The following is a 21,488-nucleotide window of genomic DNA, read 5'->3' as shown; positions in this document are numbered from 1 at the left end:
AAGTTTCCACATAAGGTCACAAATTCTTATCAAGAATAAATACTGGGCCTATTACATGGCATGACTTTCCGTGGAAACTGTCTGCCCAGAGCACACAAAAACGCTGCCTTTGTCATATTGATCTCTGTCCTTCAGACAGGCATTGTTTTGTCTAATGGCTAGAAAACAGAGTAACTGCTTTATTTCATAGACTCATAGAAACATGGAACTGTAGAGTTGGCAGGGGGGTCCTGATGGTCATCTAGTCCAACCCCCTGCAATTCAAAAATATATTGCCTGTTGGGCTCAAACCTACAACCCTGAGATTAAGAGTCTCATGCTCTTCTGACTGAGCTATTCCTCTCATACTATTGCCATATAGTAGTTTTCTTTAAACTATCAGCTACTGATATATCTGCCCCTTGAGAAGTAGGGTTTACTTTTTGCAGTCTCAGTTTCTCTCTGTCACTAACAAGAATGTTCTGTGTCCCATAGTCAGGAGGCCATTAAGCGTCACTTTTGAAAAAGGGTATCCATTTATGCTGTGTGGAAATGTGAGTACAGGACATTAGGCTCCATCTAAATCCAGATGTTCTAGAATGATATGGGCCACCCTTTCAAACAAAGGATATTCTTAATTTCCAAGGACCTTGGTGTGTACTTAAAACTGCAGCTATTGTTGAAGCATGCTTCAACTTGACTGTTACAGTACTTTGCTCTAGTACTGGATGTAAACGCTTCACTAGGATGCTTAAGGTTGGGAAAACTTGCAAATGACAGTATGTGAAAATGTAGGTGCCGAGTTGCACCCAACGTTGAGGGGCCCATTGCTTGTGCATGACATCACATGCATGACACACACACCCCAACCCGGCCAGGCGGACTTGGCCCGCCATCCCCCACCCGCCTTACCTTTGCAAAAGGGACGTGCGGGGCGAAGATGCTTCACCCCACACGTCCCTGGCAGAGACTGTTGGCTTCACCTGCTGAGCAGCAGCCTGGAGGAGCACAAGGTAAAGTGACTCTACCTGCTGCTGATCAGCCTTCTTGCTCCTGATGAGAACCAGCTGGCTCCAGCTTTCTTAAGCAGGGTTTCTAGCCTCAGTCAGTTGCTGGAAACAACATTTGTTGTTCCTGGTCAGACCTTGCTGCTTCTCGCTTCTCAGGACCTTGGACCCTTGGCTTTCATGCCCCCTGGATCATCTGACTACATGAACTAAGATACTCCTGCAGGGGCATAGCAAGGGGGGGCAGGCCGCCCCATGTTCTATAATGGAGGGGGTGACCACCAAAATAGCTGTTTACTTGGCTGTTCTATGTCGTGAAGGCTGAAATTTCAGTTCAGTGGAGCACTTACTGTTCCCAACCCTAACCCTGTGGAAAGCCATCTAATTAGACTTTAATTTGATTTTGAGATGTTTTTAGGAGGTAATTTAATTATTGTTTGATTTTATACCAATGTTATGTATCTGATGTTAGCCACCCTGAGCCCGACTTCGGCTGGGGAGGGTGGGATATAAATAAAAGTTTTATTATTATTATTACTTGTTATTATTCCTTTGTAAGAAAATATGAAATAATGTAAAACCATTTTTGCTGGGGGGGATCAATGGGGGGGGGTTGACAAGAAATTTTCCGCACCAGGTACCACCTGACCTTCCCATGCCTCTGGGGGGGGGGGTTTGACAATTTATTTATTTTTTGCCCCCGTGACCAATTTACCTTGCTACGCCCCTGACTCCCGACCTTAGGATTGGACTGAATCTTGCATACGGAGTCTGCCTCCAGGCAAGTACCCCCCTGAGACTCGGCTGGTTGGCTGGCTTCTCCCTCCACAGAGCTCTGCCATGGCTGGAAGCACAGGACTATAACAAAGATCACCAGAACACCCTGCCGCATTCCTAGTGGCGATCACCAGCGTGCCTCCCCAGAAGACACTCTGGCAATCACCAAAGGGAAGTGTGGGACGAAGCTTTATCCTGCTGCATCCCTGGTGATCCTAAGGACGTGGCAGGGCCAGGCATCTTCATCCTGGAGTATCCTTTTGAGGATCACTGTGGAATTTGGAGTGGTGACCTCCTTCTTGAACATATTGGGGGGGGCTGCTCTCCTGCCCCCCCCATAGATGACACCCTGTTTGGAAACTAGTAGAGGTTTGTACACACTGGGAAATAGATCAGATGATGCTATGCACACAGAAGATTGACAGAAATCCTTCACACAAGGACCTTAAATGTGCCAACTCTGAGTGTTCAGATATTTGCTTAAACAAATTTTCCAGTAGCACCTTAGAGAGCAACTAAGTTTGTTCTTGGTATGAGCTTTCGTGTGCAAGCACACTTCTTCAGATACTTGATATTTGCTAGAGAGAGTGGTGTATTTTTCAGAGCTCCTCCTAACAGAAAGTGTTGTCATTCATAGTTCAGGATCTGTCACTTTTCAGATAGGGCTAAAATAAACCGGACTACGGCACATTCCATTCTGCTCATACATTTGGGTGATGGGAAATTATTGCCAAGTGTAATGTCTAAATGTGATTCTGGCATTATACATTGACCGAGCATGTTTGTGAAACATCTTTGGCCTCAGCAGAAATGTCTGCTTTTGGATCTATAGCGCTAAAATGATCAATTGGTCTGCATGGATGGACTGATCTGACACGTGTCTAGTACAATAATAGTTATTATACAAATATGGCATACCACATGCTGCAGGTTACATCAGAACTGATTTCTTAAATATGACTCAAGAGCTAAGCTATCCCACATGAAGTTTATGTGCAGCAATCTGTTTATATTCTTTTCTTCTAACTTAAAATTTAAGGGCAGAAACCAGGTTAGGCTCACAAAAAGGCTTTTATGTGTGGGGCGTATCCACTAATGGAAGAAAAGAGGAACCAAGGTTTGCTCCCACAGTGCCCCTGAAAATAGGCTGCAGACCTGAGTAAGTCTTCTCACCAGTCAGAGAAGTGGAGTGGTTTTGCTTTGGATCATTTCTTCATTTTGGTCTTCCCATTATTTCAGTTGTCTAAAAGCAAGGCATGGTAGAGGCAACAATAGGATGGAAGGATGCTCAAACATTTGCAGCCAAAGGCAACCTGACATTTCACATAAAACTTAAAGAGGTCAGAGAGTGCCTTTTGGATCAAACTGTGAAACGCCCTATCCTTTGACAACAAAAATGATGCCGACAGGTTGCCTAGATGTGCCAGGTGTCTCTGGGCAACCTGTCAACATCATTCCTGTTGTTCAGGGCATGCTCTATGATCTGCTGCCAGAGGCAATCTCCGGCCTGCAATCTCTTATCTAATAATTTTTTGCTCCAATTGCTCTCTGCAAACTCTCACCTTGTTCCATCTAGTTGTTGACTGCCTTGTTTCTAAACTGCTTTTAACTTCCTTTTTAAGAGGCAGCTGAAAAAGGATTGGCTTGTTTGTCCTTCGGTTCCTCCGTCTCCACCCACCAATTTAATTGCCTTAGATGTGTTGGGTGTCAAATCTCCAAGGCAAGAGGAAGAGGTGTGGACCTAAGGGAAGACAGAGAGGTGGCGCAGGAAAGGGAGACTTGGGGAAGGTTTCCAGAGTTCGGCAGTTCATGACTAACAGTCAAGTTAAGTTGTGGCGTGAAATGGAGCAGAAGAATGAATGACAGGCCTCTGAGTCCACAAGGAAATACACTGCTGCAGCATTTTGCAATGCGTTTCTCAGATTTGCCCCCTAGATAAGCTTTCAGATGAGCAACTGAAGGCATTACAACCCCATATACATGGGGTTTATCTGTTTATAGTGAGTGAGGAGGGACCTAACCAGGGCTCTGTAGAATCCTTGTGTACTGTTGGAAGAAAGCCCAACATTCCACACCAGAAACTGTTTGGATGCCCAACACTTTCCTCTTTGTGGTTCCTCTTGGTGTAGCATGTTCAGCTGTAGTGGTTTGCACCTTTATTGGAAAGTACATTCCATTGGACTCGGTAGAACTTACTTCTGAACAACCACACATAGGATCATGCTCTCGGTATGTTACCAGAATTCATCCAGATTCCATTCCTGTTGTATTTGTTCACTCCTTTTGTTATTTAAAACATTTATCAACCACTTAATATATTTTTAAAAAAATCTCTAGGCAGTATACAACATAAAACCAGTAAGCAATAGCTTTAAAAGAAAAAGACAACACGAAACCAGTGAAACAGTATGAATGCATATAAAAACAAAAACAGGAATTCAGGCAATTTATCCAAACAAAAACAGAGTCCAGCCTCTTCAGGGAAAGCACGGGTGAAAAGATACGTTTTACAAGATATCAAAAACAAATGATGGCTGCTGCTTCACATATCGGAGCTGAGCTGTCCCCACTGAACACAACCCCTGAAATGACCCAAGTAATCTTTTGTCAGGCCTTCAAGATTAATAATGAGGAGAGCCAAACTGCAAGAAAACACAATTAATATGGCCTCTGAAGTTCCACTGCCTAGGAAAAGTGTCACACCTACTGAATGAACAGTCCTGGAACTCGGCTAGACTGATAAATGTATAAATGCATATATGTGGCTGTAAATGTGGGATGGCATTCAATTTCGTTGTACTATGTACAATGACAATAAAGTATCTTATCTAAACAAAAAGCAATGTATATACGTTGTATGTGCGATATAACATTGTGCCACCAGATGGCGATGTGGAGTCCTGTTTTTCTCTACCTGTTTTCCCTGTTAAAATTTACAAACGCTTTAAACTGAAATGCATCTTTGATGTGTCTAAATCCAGCCCAGGTCATAGGGAGATAGGAAGCAGCCTTATATGGAGACATCCCACTGGTTCATCTAGCTCAATATTGGCTACACTGGCAGGGGACATTCCCAGCCCTTACTGGAGACATCAGGGATTAAACCTGGCGCTAATGGCTACATAGCTTCCTTTCATACCCAGTATGAATCTTCTTCCCTAACAAGTCTTGTTGCTGTTGGTTCCTGGTTTTGAAAGAAGTGGCAATATATCTTAAATATTGGGAAATCATGAAGTTGTTAGTCCATATGGGCTATATAACCAACTCGGTCATATTCAGACTAAACACAGTGAAATCTACTCTGCTGCTACTCTGGCAAATGTTGGACCATCAGCCTGTGGGTTTTGCAATGTGGCTTCCCACTCTGCAGTCGCACACGAGGAGATTACAATGGCCTGGCTCCTTGTAGAAATGGCTTCTGAATTGATTAGTGTGTGCACTAGTTGTTAGTTTTGACAGAGATATGGATAGAGGCTACTGGAAGAGGATGTAGCTTAATTGGTTCCAGAACAGAAACACCTCTCTTCTAACTGCCTGAGGAACAACTGTAATATGGTTAATTCTCTGCCTGAGTGGAATGCGGATCCTGGCTAAGACTATAATGGACTTTGTAGACATGTGTCTATACATGTCTCCTATTATTTATTTTCTTAGTACAGTGACCTATACAAACGTTAACTTTTATGAGAAAGGTCTGCAACCAGTCCGTGACAGGAGATGTCAACAAGTCTAAAGACCTGAGGTAAAATTTCACATGCAGAGTATAAATTTGAAATGTCACATTAAACTTTGGTGAAATTGGTGTTGCCAACTGAAAAAAATATTTGCAAATTTGTGTTTCAGGTTTAATTTCATGTACCAAAATATGAAATAATGCATTGAATCAGAGTAACTATCACTTAGGGGATTTTGTTGGTTTCCACTATCGAGTCTAATTCAGAAATCATTTATACAAACTGGACTTGTTTTTTAAATTTCTTTCTTAGCCAGGTATTCAAACTAGGTTCAAAGTGGTATTTCAGAAATTTATTATTTTCATTTTTATTTCAGAAATTCATGACCTCCTCCCTCACATGTAGTAACTTTAAGGCTCTGTTACAACGCAATGACATTATTGCTGGCTGACAAGTCTTAAGACCTCAAGCCCAAGTGAAGCTTCCTGGTGAGAGATATAAATCTTTAATTCAGTCCTGGAGTCTACGAGGCATGGATCTCTGAGCACACTCCTCTGGTCTGGGAAGTGCAAGATGTATAGATAAAGTAATCTTTCTGAGGGAAGACATTTATAACAGGAGCTGCTTGGTCTTCCTGGTCTGGACATTGTCACCTGCTCAGCTTTTGGATCTGATCTGGGAGTGAAGAGTGCTTCCAGGGTGGGCTTCCTTTTTAATGAGGGGAGGCAGCCATAACCTATAGAACTGCATTATAAGAACATGAAGAACTTGAACATGGAGCTTACTTACCCCTCCTCCCTTCCATTCTTTTTTCCTCATGTGTCATGTATTTTTAGATTATAGACCTGAGGGCAGGGATTGCCTCGGTATGGATTTTTGTAAGCTGCTCTAAAGGCCTTTTCAGCTAAATGATGCGGGTGGCTCTGTGGTCTAAACCTCTTGGGCTTGTCGATTGGAAGGTCGGCGGTTCAAATCCACGCGACAGGGTGAGTTCCTGCTGCTCTGTCCCAGCTCCTGCCAACCTAGGAGTTCAAAAAGCACACCAGTGCAAGTAGATAAATAGGTACCAATGTGGCGGGAAGGTAAATGGCGTTTCCATGCACTCTGGTTTCCATCACGGCGTCCCATTGTGCCAGAAGCCATTTAGTCATGCTGATCACATGAACCAGAAAGCTGTCTGTGGACAAACGCCGGCTCCCTTGGCTTGAAAAGCGAGATGAGTGCCAAACCCCAGAGTCACCTTTGACTGTGCTTAACTGTCCAGGGGTCCTTTACCTTTTTACCTTTTCCTATAAGGAAATGCTACAAACAAACAAACAAACAAACAAACAAACAAACAAACGTGTGTGTGGGTAAAATATATATCCTTCTTTTCTATTGTAATACAGTGGTACCTCTGGTTACGTACTTAATTCCTTCTGGAGGTCTGTTCTTAACCTGAAACTATTCTTAACCTGAAGCACCACTTTAGCTAATGGGACCTCCCGCTGCCGCTGTGCTGCCAGATCATGATTTCTGCTCTTACCCTGAAGCAAAGTTCTTAACCTGAAGCGTTATTTCTGGGTTAGCGGAGTATGTAACCTGAAGCGTATGTAACCCGAGGTACCACTGTATTGACTCAACACAGCTGTGTGTGTGTGTGTGTTGTGAACTGCCCCGAGACCTGTGGGTATATGGTGGTATACAAATTTAATAAAACTAGCAGCAGCAGCAACAACAACAACATATAACAGATAGATACTGTATCAGAAAGAGGCCTCCTTACCGTAAGGGTATTAGAGTTAGAATATTAAAAGGAAATAGCATATTTAAAGCACAAAATGTATTGATCAGAAATGCATCAGAGAGGTGTGTGGTTTGTTTTTTTGTGTTTTTTTTTTGTTTTTGCATATTTCAGAAACATGCAATTTAATATTGCCTGCCTTCCCTCTCCCCGCTCTCAATTATCCCCACTTAGCTCATTCTCCTCAGGAAGTGGATTGCATAAAACATTAATGGACTCTGTCTGCCCGGTCTATGATCGCTCAGCCTCTTCTAACAACAGATGTTATTACAACTACTCTCCCTCCCACATTGCTTTTGTCAGTGTCACTAACAGTGAAATCGAATCAGCTTTTTCCTAGAGCAGCTGATTGATTGCTTCTCCTGCGACTTCTCTCTCTCCCTCTCCCTCTCTCTTTCATCTAGCGACTTGCTCTGGGACAGCACAGGCAGTTTCTTCTGCTCTTTGAAAATAATCAATGGCAATTTTTTGAAGGAGGGGGAGGAGGGGAAGAAACATGCTGGAGGAGAGAGCGTTGTCCCCGGAGAGTACAGAGGAGGTGGGACAATTATTGAGCATAGCCCAGGGCCCAAGTTCCCTTCCTCGGGTCACTTTTAATGCTCCAGAGAAACCAGAAGAAGAAACGTCCCACAGGAGGCTGGGCAAATTAACCATCAAGTATAACCGAAAAGATCTTCAGAGATGGCTAGATCTGGAGGAGTGGATTGATGCCCAGTTGCAAGAGCTGTATCAGTACCAGGTGGGTAACTATTTGACTGGATAAAGACATCACACATAAGCCCAAAGAATTTTACCTATGCCAGGACTGTCTGTAGCACAATGTGTGTCTTGGAATGGAATGGACATCTGTTTTGGTGCTAAAGGAATGTGATTCACTATCGCACTCATTAACTTGTTAAATTATCCCGCTCCCATTCTGCATAAGATTACCGTGTGAGATTAGACTGAGGCTTAATGGTAGAGCCACAAAGCATCTGCCTGGAAAGGATCAGCTCACCCAACTCTCCACCCTGAGGCAAAAACAACTTATATCCAAAAAGCATTCCTGGCAAACACCTTTCTGCTCTTACCTTGGAAATGTCCAAGCGGGAGACCTCACAACCTTCTTAAGTAGCTTTTTCAGTTGTGGGAATGCTCCCATGATCAGGAAGTTTGTCCTAATCTTGAATTTAAATCTACTTCCTGCAACTAAAAGCCATTGTTTGTTGTCCTGTATGCAAGTTGAAAGAATGGGTGACTGTTTCCCTTTTATTTTCCAATATCTATAAAAATGTTTAGAGCATGTCTGGGTACCTTGCAGAATTTCTGGATATTTTAGACTGGCCTCAAAGGATTTGCTTTATTTAAGGCAGCCTTCCCCAACTTTGTGCCCTCCCATCTTCTCTGACCATTGTCCTGATGGCTGGAGCTGCTGGGAACCTGAATCTAAAACATCCAAGGTGGCTCAGGGTGGGGAAGGTTGATTTTGATTGGCATCTGTCTGTCTCAGGAGACAATGAAGGGGTGTGCCTTGGGTGTATGTGTGAAGTCAAACTGTTGGGAAGTTACAGTGCCTGTTGGGGCTGTAGAGACCAATGTGGGAGAGACATGCTTTGTTGTAGATGGGGCAGAGGAAGGTGTCAAGTTGTGTTGTTGCAGATGCACCATGGTGTTTCTTCTCCCAGTGGTCATTCCTCCTCGGATCATTGCTATGGATACACAACTTGACTGCATGTCTCCAGACACTGTGCTTGTCTACAAAGGATTCCCACACAGTGGGGTTGGGGTTGAGGTTGCCAGCCTCAGGTCACATTTGCAGACATTTTTGTTACACATAATTGATTTACGGCATGTGTGTCCTGCCCAATTTGCAAGGGCATTTTAGTTTCACAACATCCCCATGTGGAGATGATCAGCTGGGGGAGATTGAGAAATCTGTCCATAGTCATCTCAATGAGTTTTGTACCATGAACTTGAATAAATGTTTTCCATTTCCAAACTCATTTGAACCATTTAATCCACATTTACTTTTTGTGGCTACTTCAACACTGGGTATTTTCTATGGAACACCTACCCCCTGTTCACCCACTTTTTATGGGGAATCTGTATGATGCCATTCTCAAAACATCCTCCCATGATTATCCTCTTTAACTTCCATCCTTTTCCAAAGCTCAATTTCCCAAGAGGTAGTTGCTTATCATGCAGCTGTTTATTAGGTTGTTGGGCAAGTTATGGATTGTATAGGTTGCTCTAACAATTTCCTTCCCTATGATCCATCTCTCCTATCTGTGAATCAGATACTGTATATTACTTTAACCCTTCCCTTCTCAAATAGCATTGCATTTATATCAATTTCTATTCTACTCTCCCCATACATCACACCAAAAGGGGGGGATAACAATGATCAAGACTGCAGCAAGTGGAGAAGGAAGAGGGAACATTTAACCCTTTCCTCCATGCCCTTGCCCCAGTGAAAATTATCTTTCCCCCATGGGTACTTGAGGCTTGAAGACACTGTCTAGTCACAAGCCAAGCAGAGAGCATCCAGGACCTTGGACAGCTCCAAAAAGCCCCCCTCTAAAACAGCCACAAGAGAAGCTGTCGCAACAGGAAGCTGTAGCCAATTGAAGCCTTATATAGGCTGACCAGGCCTAAAGTGTGGCAGCTTCCATTGCCCTGAAAGAGCTCACCTGCTGGATAATGGTCCCTTGCCTTACTTTGTAATCTCTGGGTTCTGCAAGGCTTGAGAGACAGAAGTAATGCAGGGGACTCACCCTTCAAGTCAGAGGATAGTGGCAGGACTGTGTCTGCTAGCCCTGAGTAAGGCACTGTTTGTTCTTCCTCTAATGAGTAGCTTGAACTTCATCTGAGCCGTGCACTGCAAGGTTCCCAGGTCATGGGTCATGACACTTCAGCATTTGAGGCTGTTTTTCTTGAGGGGGGGGGGCTACCCACCTGGGTACACGTTGAATCCTAAAGACAATAAGTCTGAAAACAGAGTTGCTATTCCACTTGCAGCCTAAAGCAGGACAGCAATTATTGTGTCCTGATTGATTATCCACGCCTGGAAACACCTGAGATCCTTACCCATGTTTGTAGAGTTCTCTTCCAACTTGTCAGCTCTTGAACTATGGAACTTAAAACTCAATACAATACTCGTAAATGAGATCTCAGCAGGGTCCTTCAATAGCACTACTAAATTTCTGTGTCCGGAAAACTATTCAATAATTTGATTCTACCTAAAATAAGGTTATTTGTTTGCTTCATGAAATGCATACACCACTTGATTGTATTTTTTTTCTTACAATACAAAAAGCTAAACTATTAAAACAGATTAAAATTCACACCAGCATTTCTGAGCAACTGAGTAAACTTGGCTAAACAATGTTTTTAACAAGTGCCAATGTTTTTAACAAGTGCCAAGAAAAATATAGTGAAGATAGCTGCTTGATATCAATTGGCAGGGAGTTCCAAAGTGTAGGTGCTGACACACTATTGTGTCCTTATAAAGGCCGAATGGGTGTTATGTGGCATCTGTAATGTTGCCAATTCTGCCAATCGAGGTGGAATTAGCCTATTGTGATCCTATTGCGGGGGTGGGGGTGAACGAGGTTGAGGGAGCTTATTAACAACCAAACTAATTGTGGGCTATCCTTCACAATTGGGGTCCTTGAGAAGAGTATTTCAAGCCTGTTTCTGTACAGGCAGCATGTAAAGGCTCTGCCCTCTTATCTCCATTCCAAAGGTTGTTTTCCCTACATAGTTTTGCTGATGCTTTACTTTCCAGCAGCCTTATCCCTGCTTCTCAAAGGCAGGTTTAGGTGAGGATATTATTCAACCTTATTGAAAGGAGGTTGTTAAGTAATCAACAAAGACATTGGCTGACCTGCCTGTGTAATATGGAACTGAAATCTGACTGTCTGCATGTGTCACTGGTGGAGGTCCCGGAAAGGTAGAGGAGGCAACCATTTGAAATTTGCTTCAATCAATCAAATTTATGTATATATAAAGTTTACCTTCAGAGTAGCAATGGGTGGGCCAGATGAAGAAACAAAAAAACTGAAGGTGTTATGTACCTCATTAAGTGTGCACATACACCTGAATGAAACAGAATCACCCTCCCTGGGTAGCAGTCCTATATGAGATGCTACAGTATTTATCGTCACCAAATCCATAGTAATAATTCATTACAGCTGGGTGGAAATGAAAGGTTGGGGATTTGAGGTAGATAAAAAATTTTCAGCGGATAAACAGCACAGGGAAACCCTCACCCCACAATCCTGATTCAGATTGGGGTCCTCCTGCAGCTGCTAAGAAAGGTGTGGCTAGCTAAGAGCCCACAATTTAAAAAATGTGCTTAAAGTCACATCTCATTGACACTTGTTAGGCCACTGGAGCCATTGGAGCATGGCAGGAGGCTCTTGATTGGCATGTGCAAGTATCTGATCAAACAGAGTGCCTAGGGAGAGAGGTTGGCCAGGCACTAGCTAAAGAAAGATCCTGCCTGGGGACGTAACAGGAGTGGTTCTGCCTGAATAAACAGAGCTATGCCTGGCCAGAGGCCAAGTGGCCAGCTTCAACCAGACTGGTAGACATGGTGGAGCTGGAGAAGCCCAGGCAGGATGGTTGCGGCATCTGATTAGAGATTGGGGTGGGGAGGAAAGAGATGATGGTTCCAGTGGTTTCTCTAAAAGCAATAGAGAAGGGGGCAACCCCAAAACATGAAGGGCAGCCCCTGTGTAATTTGAGTATTGGTGATTCTGCTCCAGTTGCAGGAGGAGACAGAAGTCACAGCCGCTCCAGAGCCAGAAATCGACATTGAGGATCTTCTTGACGTCTCTAATGAGGAACAGAAATCTAAACTGCAGGTTGGACAGAGGCACCTTTAACTGCCTATTTAGACGGTTTGTGGGGATCAAAGGGGCTTTCCCCAACATTGCAATGTTTTGTTGTTGTTCAGTCATTTAGTTGTGTCCGACTCTTCGCGACCCCATGGACCAGAGCACGTCAGGCACTCCTGTCTTGCAATGTTAGTCATCATGAAATGAGGTTCTCCATGAGCTGTTGAACACAGCATGACTAAATGAGACAAAACCATCTACCCCCATTTTTTGATGTGGTGCCTGAAAAGGGAGTCCTCCACAACTAAACCGGAATTGCAGGGTGGGATGGCATGGGGTGCAAGCTCTGTATACCATTTTTGCATGTGGTTGAATTATGAGATTGATTCAAAGTAGGCAGGCCATTTCAGACTTGAGAGTGTTTTGAGAGACTGTCCATAAAGTACATCAGTTTTAATTTTTTTTTTTATTATAAAGAGTTTATTGGTTTTTTCAAAACAAAGAACAGCACAACACATATACCAACACAAACCCAAACACAAACCCAACAATCAAACCACAACAAAGCAAATACAAATACACCAACAATTCTTTTTCTTGTTTACACAAAAAAAAAACTTTTCTTGTTCGAATCATTACTAGGTGACTTCCCCTGTTTTCTCTCCTTCGGTTTCAATTCCAATTTTACTTTAATAACTTCTCATCTCTGAAATTGAAATCATTTAAAACTCAAAACTAAACATATTTCTTAAAATCTTGTTTTTAATTCACAATAATCTATCACTTCTTAATTTAAATCAAATCTAATCCCAGTATAACTTCATGATAATAAAGTACATCAGTTTTAAACATATGAGTCTCCTTAATACAGAGTCAGATTATTGGCTCAGGTGGCCCAGTGTGGCATACTCCTATTGCAGATAAGCGAAAGGCCATGGTTCAGTGCGAGAGAAAGTCCCTACAGAAAGTCCCAGGTTCAATCCCCAGTATTTCCAGTTAGGGCTGGGAGCGGCCCCTGCCTGAAACCTTGGAGAACTGTCAATCAGGGTAGACCATACTGAGCTAGTTGGACCAATCATTTGACGCGCTGTAAGGCAGCTTCCTGTGTTCTTTTGGCTGCCAACCAAAGAGATTTTGCTTCCTTGTCCCTGGGGGTAAAATGTAGAGGAAGATATAGAGAGATATATGATTCAAATACATGCATAAATGTTTTATCTTATCTTGTAGGAAATTCTCCATGAGTGTTCCAGACCTACAGAGGTGAGCATAGAGCAAAGCAATGGTCAGTGTTTTTTTGTTTTTTGTTTTAAGGGAGTGATCAAGTGTACACAGTACCGACACCTCTTTTGTTGTTGTTAAAAATTGTGGCACTTACTGTAACAACTTCATGGTGAGTACTGGCACCTATTTTTCGGGGGGGGGGGAGCACTGGTGATGCTTTAATATCACAGTGTTCTGCTCCAGAAACAGCTGAACAGCCAGTCCTACAGATGCTTTGAAGCTATGTTTAGTGTGCATTGCTCATGCTTTTATTTTTCAGCCATACTTACACAGGTATAATTTATTTTATCCCAAACGGTTTGTGGCTCAACCAAGAGGTTTGGATAATGCCAAAATTTGGATAAACAGGAGTGCAGTTTATTTTCTCCAAATAGCACAAAACTACTAGGGTTGAATGTGGTGGGTGGCCAAGATGGAAGTTCTACTTCTAAATATATTTATGTTTTGAATGCAGTAGAGCCAAGCTCACTTAGGAAGGGCTGTAGCTCAGTGGTAGAAGGTCTCACATTCAATTCCTACCATCTCCAGATAGGTCTGGATATGTCCCCCTGTGTGAAAGCCTGGAGAGCTACTGCCAGCCAGGGTAGACAGTGCTGAACTACGTAGATGGACAACGGCCTGACTTGCTATAAGGCAGCTTTCCTATGTTCAAACTATATGCTACTCTTAAGGTGCAGCTGTGTATCAAGTATAATTTTCCTTAACTACAAGTTCATGGGGAAGAGATTATTACAGGGAAGTTATCACATGAGGAGTGGGGGCTTATTTCTTCCCTCTCCAGTGCAATCAGAGCCAAAATTGGCTTCCTTGTGCAGCTAGAACGCTTAAGGGGCAAAAATTCCCATTGATAGCAATTGTAAGTTTTCTTCGTAAGTATTGTAGTCATGCTGGAGGGGGAGGATGATTTTGGCTCTGATCACACAAGGGATGTGCAACTTTCCTTGCAAGGATCACACACACACACACACACACACACACATACACACACCTGTACTTAAGAAAGGGGAAACTTGATAAGGTTTAATATCAGGCAGACATCAGTTTGGCCCTAAGAGAACTACTCAGTTCTCATGACATTCATTCCTCTTCCTTCTACCTGTGTTGGTCCATCCATGAGTCACTATCATCAACTTTTCCTTCAAGGTTAACACTCCTCCCTCATGCAGAGAGCTGCAAATGGGCTAGGCGAGTGTGTTGTTATGCAAAGGACACCACTGATTTTCATTCATTTCAGTCGGTCTACTCAGAGGTAAACTTAGTTGCATACCACCACCTTGTAATTATGTTCGGAAGGGAAATCAATCAGGTTATCTATTGAAATAGGACTCTGAACTATATTGTGTGCTACAGCTGAAGGAGGCAAGATTTTCCCTCTCCACAACTAGTGGCAGTTGAACTTCTTGACTCACCACTGCTGATCTCCATGGTAACTTGACCAATCCATGTAGAAGTTGTTCAAAGGTGACTATACAACAAGCAGGGTTGGTGAATGATTTACTTGTGAACAATAAGATAGCACTCAGATGTGGCTGGGTAGAAAGTGAAATCCACCAATAATGGTGCTAGCTTGAAAGATTACAAAAGGTAACACACAAAGTCAATCACTTGGTACAATTGGACACGTACAAAACAGCCACCACCTGTACAGCTAGCGGGGTATAAGCACATGGAAGGTGGGCTTTTAGATATGTAACTCAAGCGGTTTGAAGGGCAATATGTGATCTAGCTTTAGGACTGCATCCCTCTCATTCTGTTAGAAAATAGCAGCAGTTACCTTCAGTTACTAAAGGGCAAGTGGAGGCTTACATGGCTAAATGGTGCCTGCAGCAGCATTTGGTGGGAGGCCGGGATATACATTTATCAAATAAATGAACAAATACATGTTCCTCCAGACAAAAAAAGAAAAAGGCCAAAAAACCGGAGTGTCAGGAAATAGGCTAAGCTAGAATGCTTCTTCCAGGCATACCTGTTTTCTAAGCAGGAACTATTTTCATGTAGATGAGTATTCAGACATAACAGTTGCCACCTGCAGTCCAGAACATCAATTGCTGTGCTTTTGGTATGCATTATCTTACATTAAATTTGCTTGATCAGCCGAGTCTCTCCATTCTGCTTGCACTCCAGGGTAGAATGGTTGAAGTCCCCCAAGAATAGATTTCAATTTATATTTATAAATTGGTTGGCATTTGATTTATATTTAAATGAATCCCCTTATGGTGATCTTAGCAGATAGGTGGGAGAAGAATCTGTCTTGTTTTTTAAAAAAATACATGGCGATTCTTCTCCCACCTTTCTGCTAAGATCTCCATTGCATGAATGGCTTTTCACAAAGTGCATAGCAAGGATGGGGACCCCAGTCCAGACTGGAACCCTGGTACTGGTGGGAGAGGGCCTTTAACCTTTTGCCCCTGCTGCAGTCCTGATCCAGCCTGGGGCAGGGGAAGAGGGGAGGAGACGAGACCTGGGTGCCAGCGCTATATGTCTTCATTTGGCCTGGAGAACCGGTGTGAACTAAAAACCCCTTTGTAGCATAACAGAGGAGGAAGGCCTACCATCTGCATTAAAAGAACAGCTCCATTGGTGTGAACAGGAGCTTCTATTCCAGGCACGTCCAACAGGTAGATCGTGACGTCTTGTGGTAGATCACTGGTAGATCACTGGCTCCTCCCAAAGAAGCTCAACAACTTTGGCTCCCCTCAAAAAAGCTCAACATTTTTGCCTTGCACCCCCAAAAGTGGGGCTTTCCTCCTCTGTCAAACAAGCTCAACATCTTTGACCTGAACCCCTAAAAAATGGGCCTTCCTCCTTCCTAAAAGAAGCTCAACAACTTTGACCTGAACCCCCCCCAAAAGGGGGTAGATCACTGCCAGTTTTTAACTCTGTGAGTAGATCGCAATCTCTTGGGAGTTGGCCACCCCTGTTCTATTCCAACGCAAAAAGTGGGTCTAGGGACATAGATCCACACTGGAACTGCAATGTGGGCCACGTCAAGATCCCCATCCAGACTGAGGGCCCTGCGCTTGCTATTTACTTACTTAACAAAATAACTTTGCAACTGATAATGGCATAGAAGATGTCTTGTCTCCTTGTGCCCCAAAGCCACCGTGTCAAACACGCTGGCCTCAGGCCAGCGAGGACAGGGCTCCTGAATCTTTAATAGCTTGAAAGGAGGTGTTTCGGCAAGTCTATCATGTCAACTCCAGGCTCATCCAGACTTCTTTTTGTGCTGCATTTCTAGGAACACACCTGTGCTTTAAAGTGTCTAGGCGCGCCCCCCCCCCCCCGCTTTTGTAGTGAAAACTCACTCTTTGCCTCTGAATCAGAACAAATGGCAATCTGTAGAAAACTCAAATTGCTGTTTGTTCTGAGCTAGTTAAGGAAGCTACACCCACCAAGTTTCCTCTTCTACGCAGCTACTGCACCATTGTTTATTTGCATGCCACTTATCCATGGAAAACCATACCCAAAGCAGCTCATAATATCAAAGTTTACATAAGATAATTCACTAGCAATTACACGGCATAACAAAATGTAAATAGACATAAAGCAATAAGCCAATGAAAACATCTCACTTTAATGAAACTATAATGAAATTAAACAATCTGATAATTCCTAATAAAGGCCTAGCAATGAAAATACAAGAACGTAACAGCACCACTTCTCAGCCACAGCAACAACCCTAAACAATACTCTACCCTGATCACCTGAAAACCTCAATCTTACCCTATTTTAGCCCAGGGGGGTCTTTTAATTATGGCTTAGCTGCTTCCTAATGCTTTGCAAGAGGAGCATGCCAGGAGGTTGTAAAGATCCAGCTACTTTTAATTTGGTGGAGGGTGAATTAACTGTATGAATTAAAACCTTGTTTTAATGGATTTTGATTCAGGACTTTGTTACAGAACTGCTCGATCGATTGAAAGGTCTCAGGAGAATGGCCAACAATCAAAAGAAATGAATCGCGATGACAGAAACCAGTAACACAAAATGCATCATCCCGTGGAAGAGAATTATCAGAAGAAACAAGGATGGAATTCCAGCGCTGCCTGATATCGTACACATCAGATTCCAAAGCATCCATCTTCATTCTTCCCTTGGATTCCTACCTGCAAGCAGTAGCTTGTGTGTGGGAGGCAGAGGTCATAGCTCAGGGGGCAGATCAGATGCATTGCTGGTGAAAGCTCCTGGGTTCAGTTTCCGACACCTCCACTTGAAAAACACTTATGGAGCAGGGCTGGGGAAAATCTCTGCTCAAAGCTCTGGAGAGGCAACATGGAACTAGATAAACCAGTGTTCCGACTGTGAGAATCAAGCTAGGTCTTTAAGAATAGGGACAGGGAGCCTGTGTCTCCCCAGATGTTGCTGGATTCCAGCCCCCATCGACTCCTCCCAGTGTGGCCTTTGCTCAAGGGTGATGGGAGCTGGAGAGCAGGGTGGGGAGGGAACAGCTGTTATGGGGGGGAAGCATCTCTTTCCTCTTTGCATTAAATCAGGGAGGGGAACCTTTGGTCCTGCAGATGTTGCTAGGCTCCCAACTTAGCTTGAGCCAGCATGACATCCAGAGGGCCACCAGATCGTTATTTTTACCGGTAAATGTGTATACTGCCCTTCATCTGAAGATCACAGGGCAGCTCACAACATAAAAGTACAAACACGAAATACGTAAATCCCTTGATGCCCTCCACCCATTGTGTCATGTTGTTGAGGGATGGGGAACCTGTGGCTCTCCAGATGTTGTTGGACTCCAGCTTCCATCATCCCTGATGCTGGCTGGGTTTGATGGGAGTCAGAAGATAACAACAGCAGATTCTCCACCCCTGAATTAGAGCATGGGGAACAGGACAAGTCCCTCAAGCTGTACAGGTTATTTGTTTGTATGATGGCATTTGCAAGGAATAATAATTTTCAGTTGAATATTTTTGTGCTTTTCAATATGTATGCCTAGGGCTTGCTGATCAGAAGGTTGGCGGTTCGAATCCCCGTGACGGGGTGAGCTCCCATTGCTCAGTCCCAGCTCCTGCTAACCTAGCAGTTCGAAAGCACTTCAAAGTGCGGATAGATAAATAGGTACAGCTCTGGCGGGAAGGTAAAGGGCGTTTCCGTGCGCTGCTCTGGTTCGCCAGAAGTGGCTTAGTCATGTTGGCCTCATGACCCGGAAGCTGTCTGCGGACAAACGCTGGCTCCCTTGGCCAGTAAAGCAAGATGAGCGCCACAACCCGAGTCGTCCACGACTGGACATAACGGCCAGGGATCCCTTTCCCTTTCCCCTCATAAATCCTGGGAACTGTATTTTGTTAAGGGTAGTGGAAATTGTAGCTCTGTGAGGGGCATTCTGCAGTTCCCTGGATTTTTTATTTATTTATTTAAAAATGTATTTTAAATGTGTGGTGTGTGTGTGCAGCCTAAGACACATTAGAATCTATCAGACTCCCCAGTTTTCATTGACATCACCTCTGAGATCAGTCTTTTAAAACATTTTTCCTGCCTAAAGTGATTTCCAGCTTTACACAGCTGATAAGGTAAGGCACAGTAAAGAGTCATACAGCGAAGAACGACATCATGATGGGGTTTACAATTGGTGCATTCTAGCTGTCAGGTCTGCGTTAGGGTTGCTCGTGAGTAATCAGCCATGAGTCTCAACTGCCTTTTTACAGTTTATTGGTGCAGACTATTTACAGAGCATGGAACGTGAAAACATTACCGTCCCAGTCACATAGCAGTATCCAGGAGTGCCGGTTTCCGGCTGCGACCCCAACATAAGAATTTTGGCACCCCGAAGCGCCGCCTCCCCTGTCTCCTTTTGACCCCTCTGCGCAACTGGGGCGACGTGGCGTGCTCCCCTCAGAGCAAAACTCATGAGGCGTGTTGGGGCTCTCAGCAGCATCTCCAAGCCCTTGCCTCGCCTGGCTGTTTCCAGCCCGCCCCTCCCCACTGGAGGAGGTGCCGCTCTTTCCGCTTCAGGAGGCCTCACTACTGAGGAGGTTCTGGGCTCTTGGCACATCAACAAGACCTACCACCCCGCTGAGGGCGGTTCCCTGACACTATATTTGTTACATACCTATGCACCATTCAAAATGCAGAAAGCTGACAGAATGCCAAAAATGGGAAGCAGGGAAGTCAAGTTTTCAGTGGCTGAAAGAGGGGAAGAGGTTGGACATGGGAAAGTAGATTTAGCTCAGCCCTTGATTATTTTTCTCTTTCATGGATAAATGCTCTTAGGTAATTGCACGTGGCTTAGCTATCAGAGTCTAGAATCCAAAAATACTGAGGCATGGGAGTTTCTAGCAGCTGCACATGAAGGAGGTGGGAGATGAAATACCTGAGTTGCTGCAGATCTGTGAGTTTTCTTGAGTAACACATGTCCATTCATGTAATTACAAGGTGGGGTTTCCTGTCCTTTTTATTTCCTATTCTGAGGAATACACACTGGTGACTAAGGCAACGTTGAGATCGTTTATTCTTCTGAGCAATGGGAATGACTTCACCAAAAGATCTCTGCTCTTTCAGGCACCAGTGCTGCATCCATAGCAAAAAATGTGTTCACGGTTGCTTTTTTTCTTCACATATTGTGTTTCAGCACAAACACCCCAAGCATGTGATAGTTTGGGATGCATAAGGAGTTAACATCAAAAATGTATTTTTGCCTTTCATTTCAATCGCCTTGTACAATGTCTTCGTCATCATCATCATGATCAGAGATGTTTAAGAGGTACATTTTCTATGGCCTCGGTGTGGTCTTTCCAATGTCACAATTCCCATACCCCCATCTCCAGGTGTATTTCACTTGCTACACTGTGAATGGAGGTGTCTGTATAAGGCTTGGTAGCTAATCTGTGGCATGCGTGCCGTAAATGCCACAAGGAACACAGGTCTATGCCGCTCCTGGACCAGAGCAAGAGGATCTGTGGGCAGAGGTGGATTTCGGGGAGTGTGGCCAGTTTGCCCGTACTGGGCTGCAGGGGGCCCTACAACTATGACTTTGATCAGAAGATGAGAGGCAGGGGGTGCCAAATCTTGCTGCTGCATGGGGCACCGCTGAAATTTGAAAGCCCAAAGTCCACCACTGTTCTGGAAGAAAGCTTGGACTACGTGGTGCCTGCCTCTCTCACCTGCCTTGAGATCTAGAGCTTGGTCTCATATCTCTGTCTACTGGACTACTCAGGCCAATTTCTCTGTCTGTCTGCAAGAGATCCATTGTTAGGTTACTTCTGAAACTGAAACACGCCATGGATAGTGTAAGAGGAGAGCAGCATGTACAGCGGTACCTTGGTTTTCGAACAGCTTAGTTCCCGAATGTCACAAACCCAGAAGTGACTGTTCCGGTTTGCCAACTATTTTTGGAAACCAAACGTCCAACTTCCTGCAGCCGATCAGAAGCTGCAATTTGGTTTTCGAACCAAGTTCAGTTTTGGAAGTTGAACGCACTTCCGGAGTGGATTCTGTTCCGACTTCCAAGGTACGACTGGACTGGACTGCACTGCAACATGCTTCCAGGCAACATCTTCTGCTTGCACACTATGCTCACATGCATTACAAACACACCACCTGAAGGAAAACACTCATTTCACCATTCTTCAAACCTCCTGGCTAGCTCAGCCCTTCTAACAAACTGATCGAAGTGCACTGGGCCTCATATTAGAAATGTTGTGTCTGTTTCCCTCTCTCTTTCCTACATGCATTTTCTTTGCACTACTTGCTGGGCAAGTTGCTCAAGTCCATAAAACACACTCGAGAACGGCAAACAACGAACACAAAGGGTCAAACTGAGGTTGAAGAAGAAATTATATTTGTGGAAAAATACAGCATCAAGGAACTAAAACCAATGCTTCCCTCTCCAGCTGGCAGCTTCATACATCTTTTTGCATGAATGCATTTAAGCACAAGGTGTATTTTTCTAGCCGCAGAAGACGTTGTAAAGAAAGCTTGTCACTGACTTCAGAATTTGCAGGTACTGAAAACTCTGTGGGGAGAAAGTGACTACGTGCTTCTAGGCCAGTTCGGATTCCCCACCCTGCTCTATAGCTGTCTTGGTTCAATTCCCTTCCCTTCCCTTTCAGCAGATAGTCTGAAAAAAGGACACACACACACAACCAACATGAAGAAAGCTTCGATCTAAGGGCAGGGCCCATAGTGGTTAAAAATAAAACCTGGCAAACTGGTTACTGAAACA

The 21,488-nt window shown here is 43.9% G+C and overlaps 1 protein-coding gene across 1 annotated transcript; it reads left to right on the top strand.

The window, feature by feature from the left end:
* The first annotated feature begins 7,602 nt into the window (after positions 1–7,602).
* PPP1R14D (protein phosphatase 1 regulatory inhibitor subunit 14D) lies at positions 7,603–17,462 on the top strand. The gene is made up of 4 exons (XM_033145443.1): positions 7,603–7,959; positions 11,969–12,067; positions 13,268–13,300; positions 17,208–17,462. The coding sequence occupies exons 1-4, from the start codon at positions 7,717–7,719 to the stop codon at positions 17,274–17,276; spliced, it is 444 nt and encodes a 147-aa protein (XP_033001334.1). The 5' UTR covers positions 7,603–7,716; the 3' UTR covers positions 17,277–17,462.
* The last annotated feature ends 4,026 nt before the right edge of the window (positions 17,463–21,488 follow it).

Source organism: Lacerta agilis, chromosome 1 (genome assembly GCF_009819535.1).
Source record: "Lacerta agilis isolate rLacAgi1 chromosome 1, rLacAgi1.pri, whole genome shotgun sequence".
NCBI lineage: Eukaryota > Metazoa > Chordata > Lepidosauria > Squamata > Lacertidae > Lacerta > Lacerta agilis.
The sequence above is the reverse complement of the archived record's forward strand: the minus strand, read 5'-3'. Positions and strand labels throughout refer to the sequence as shown.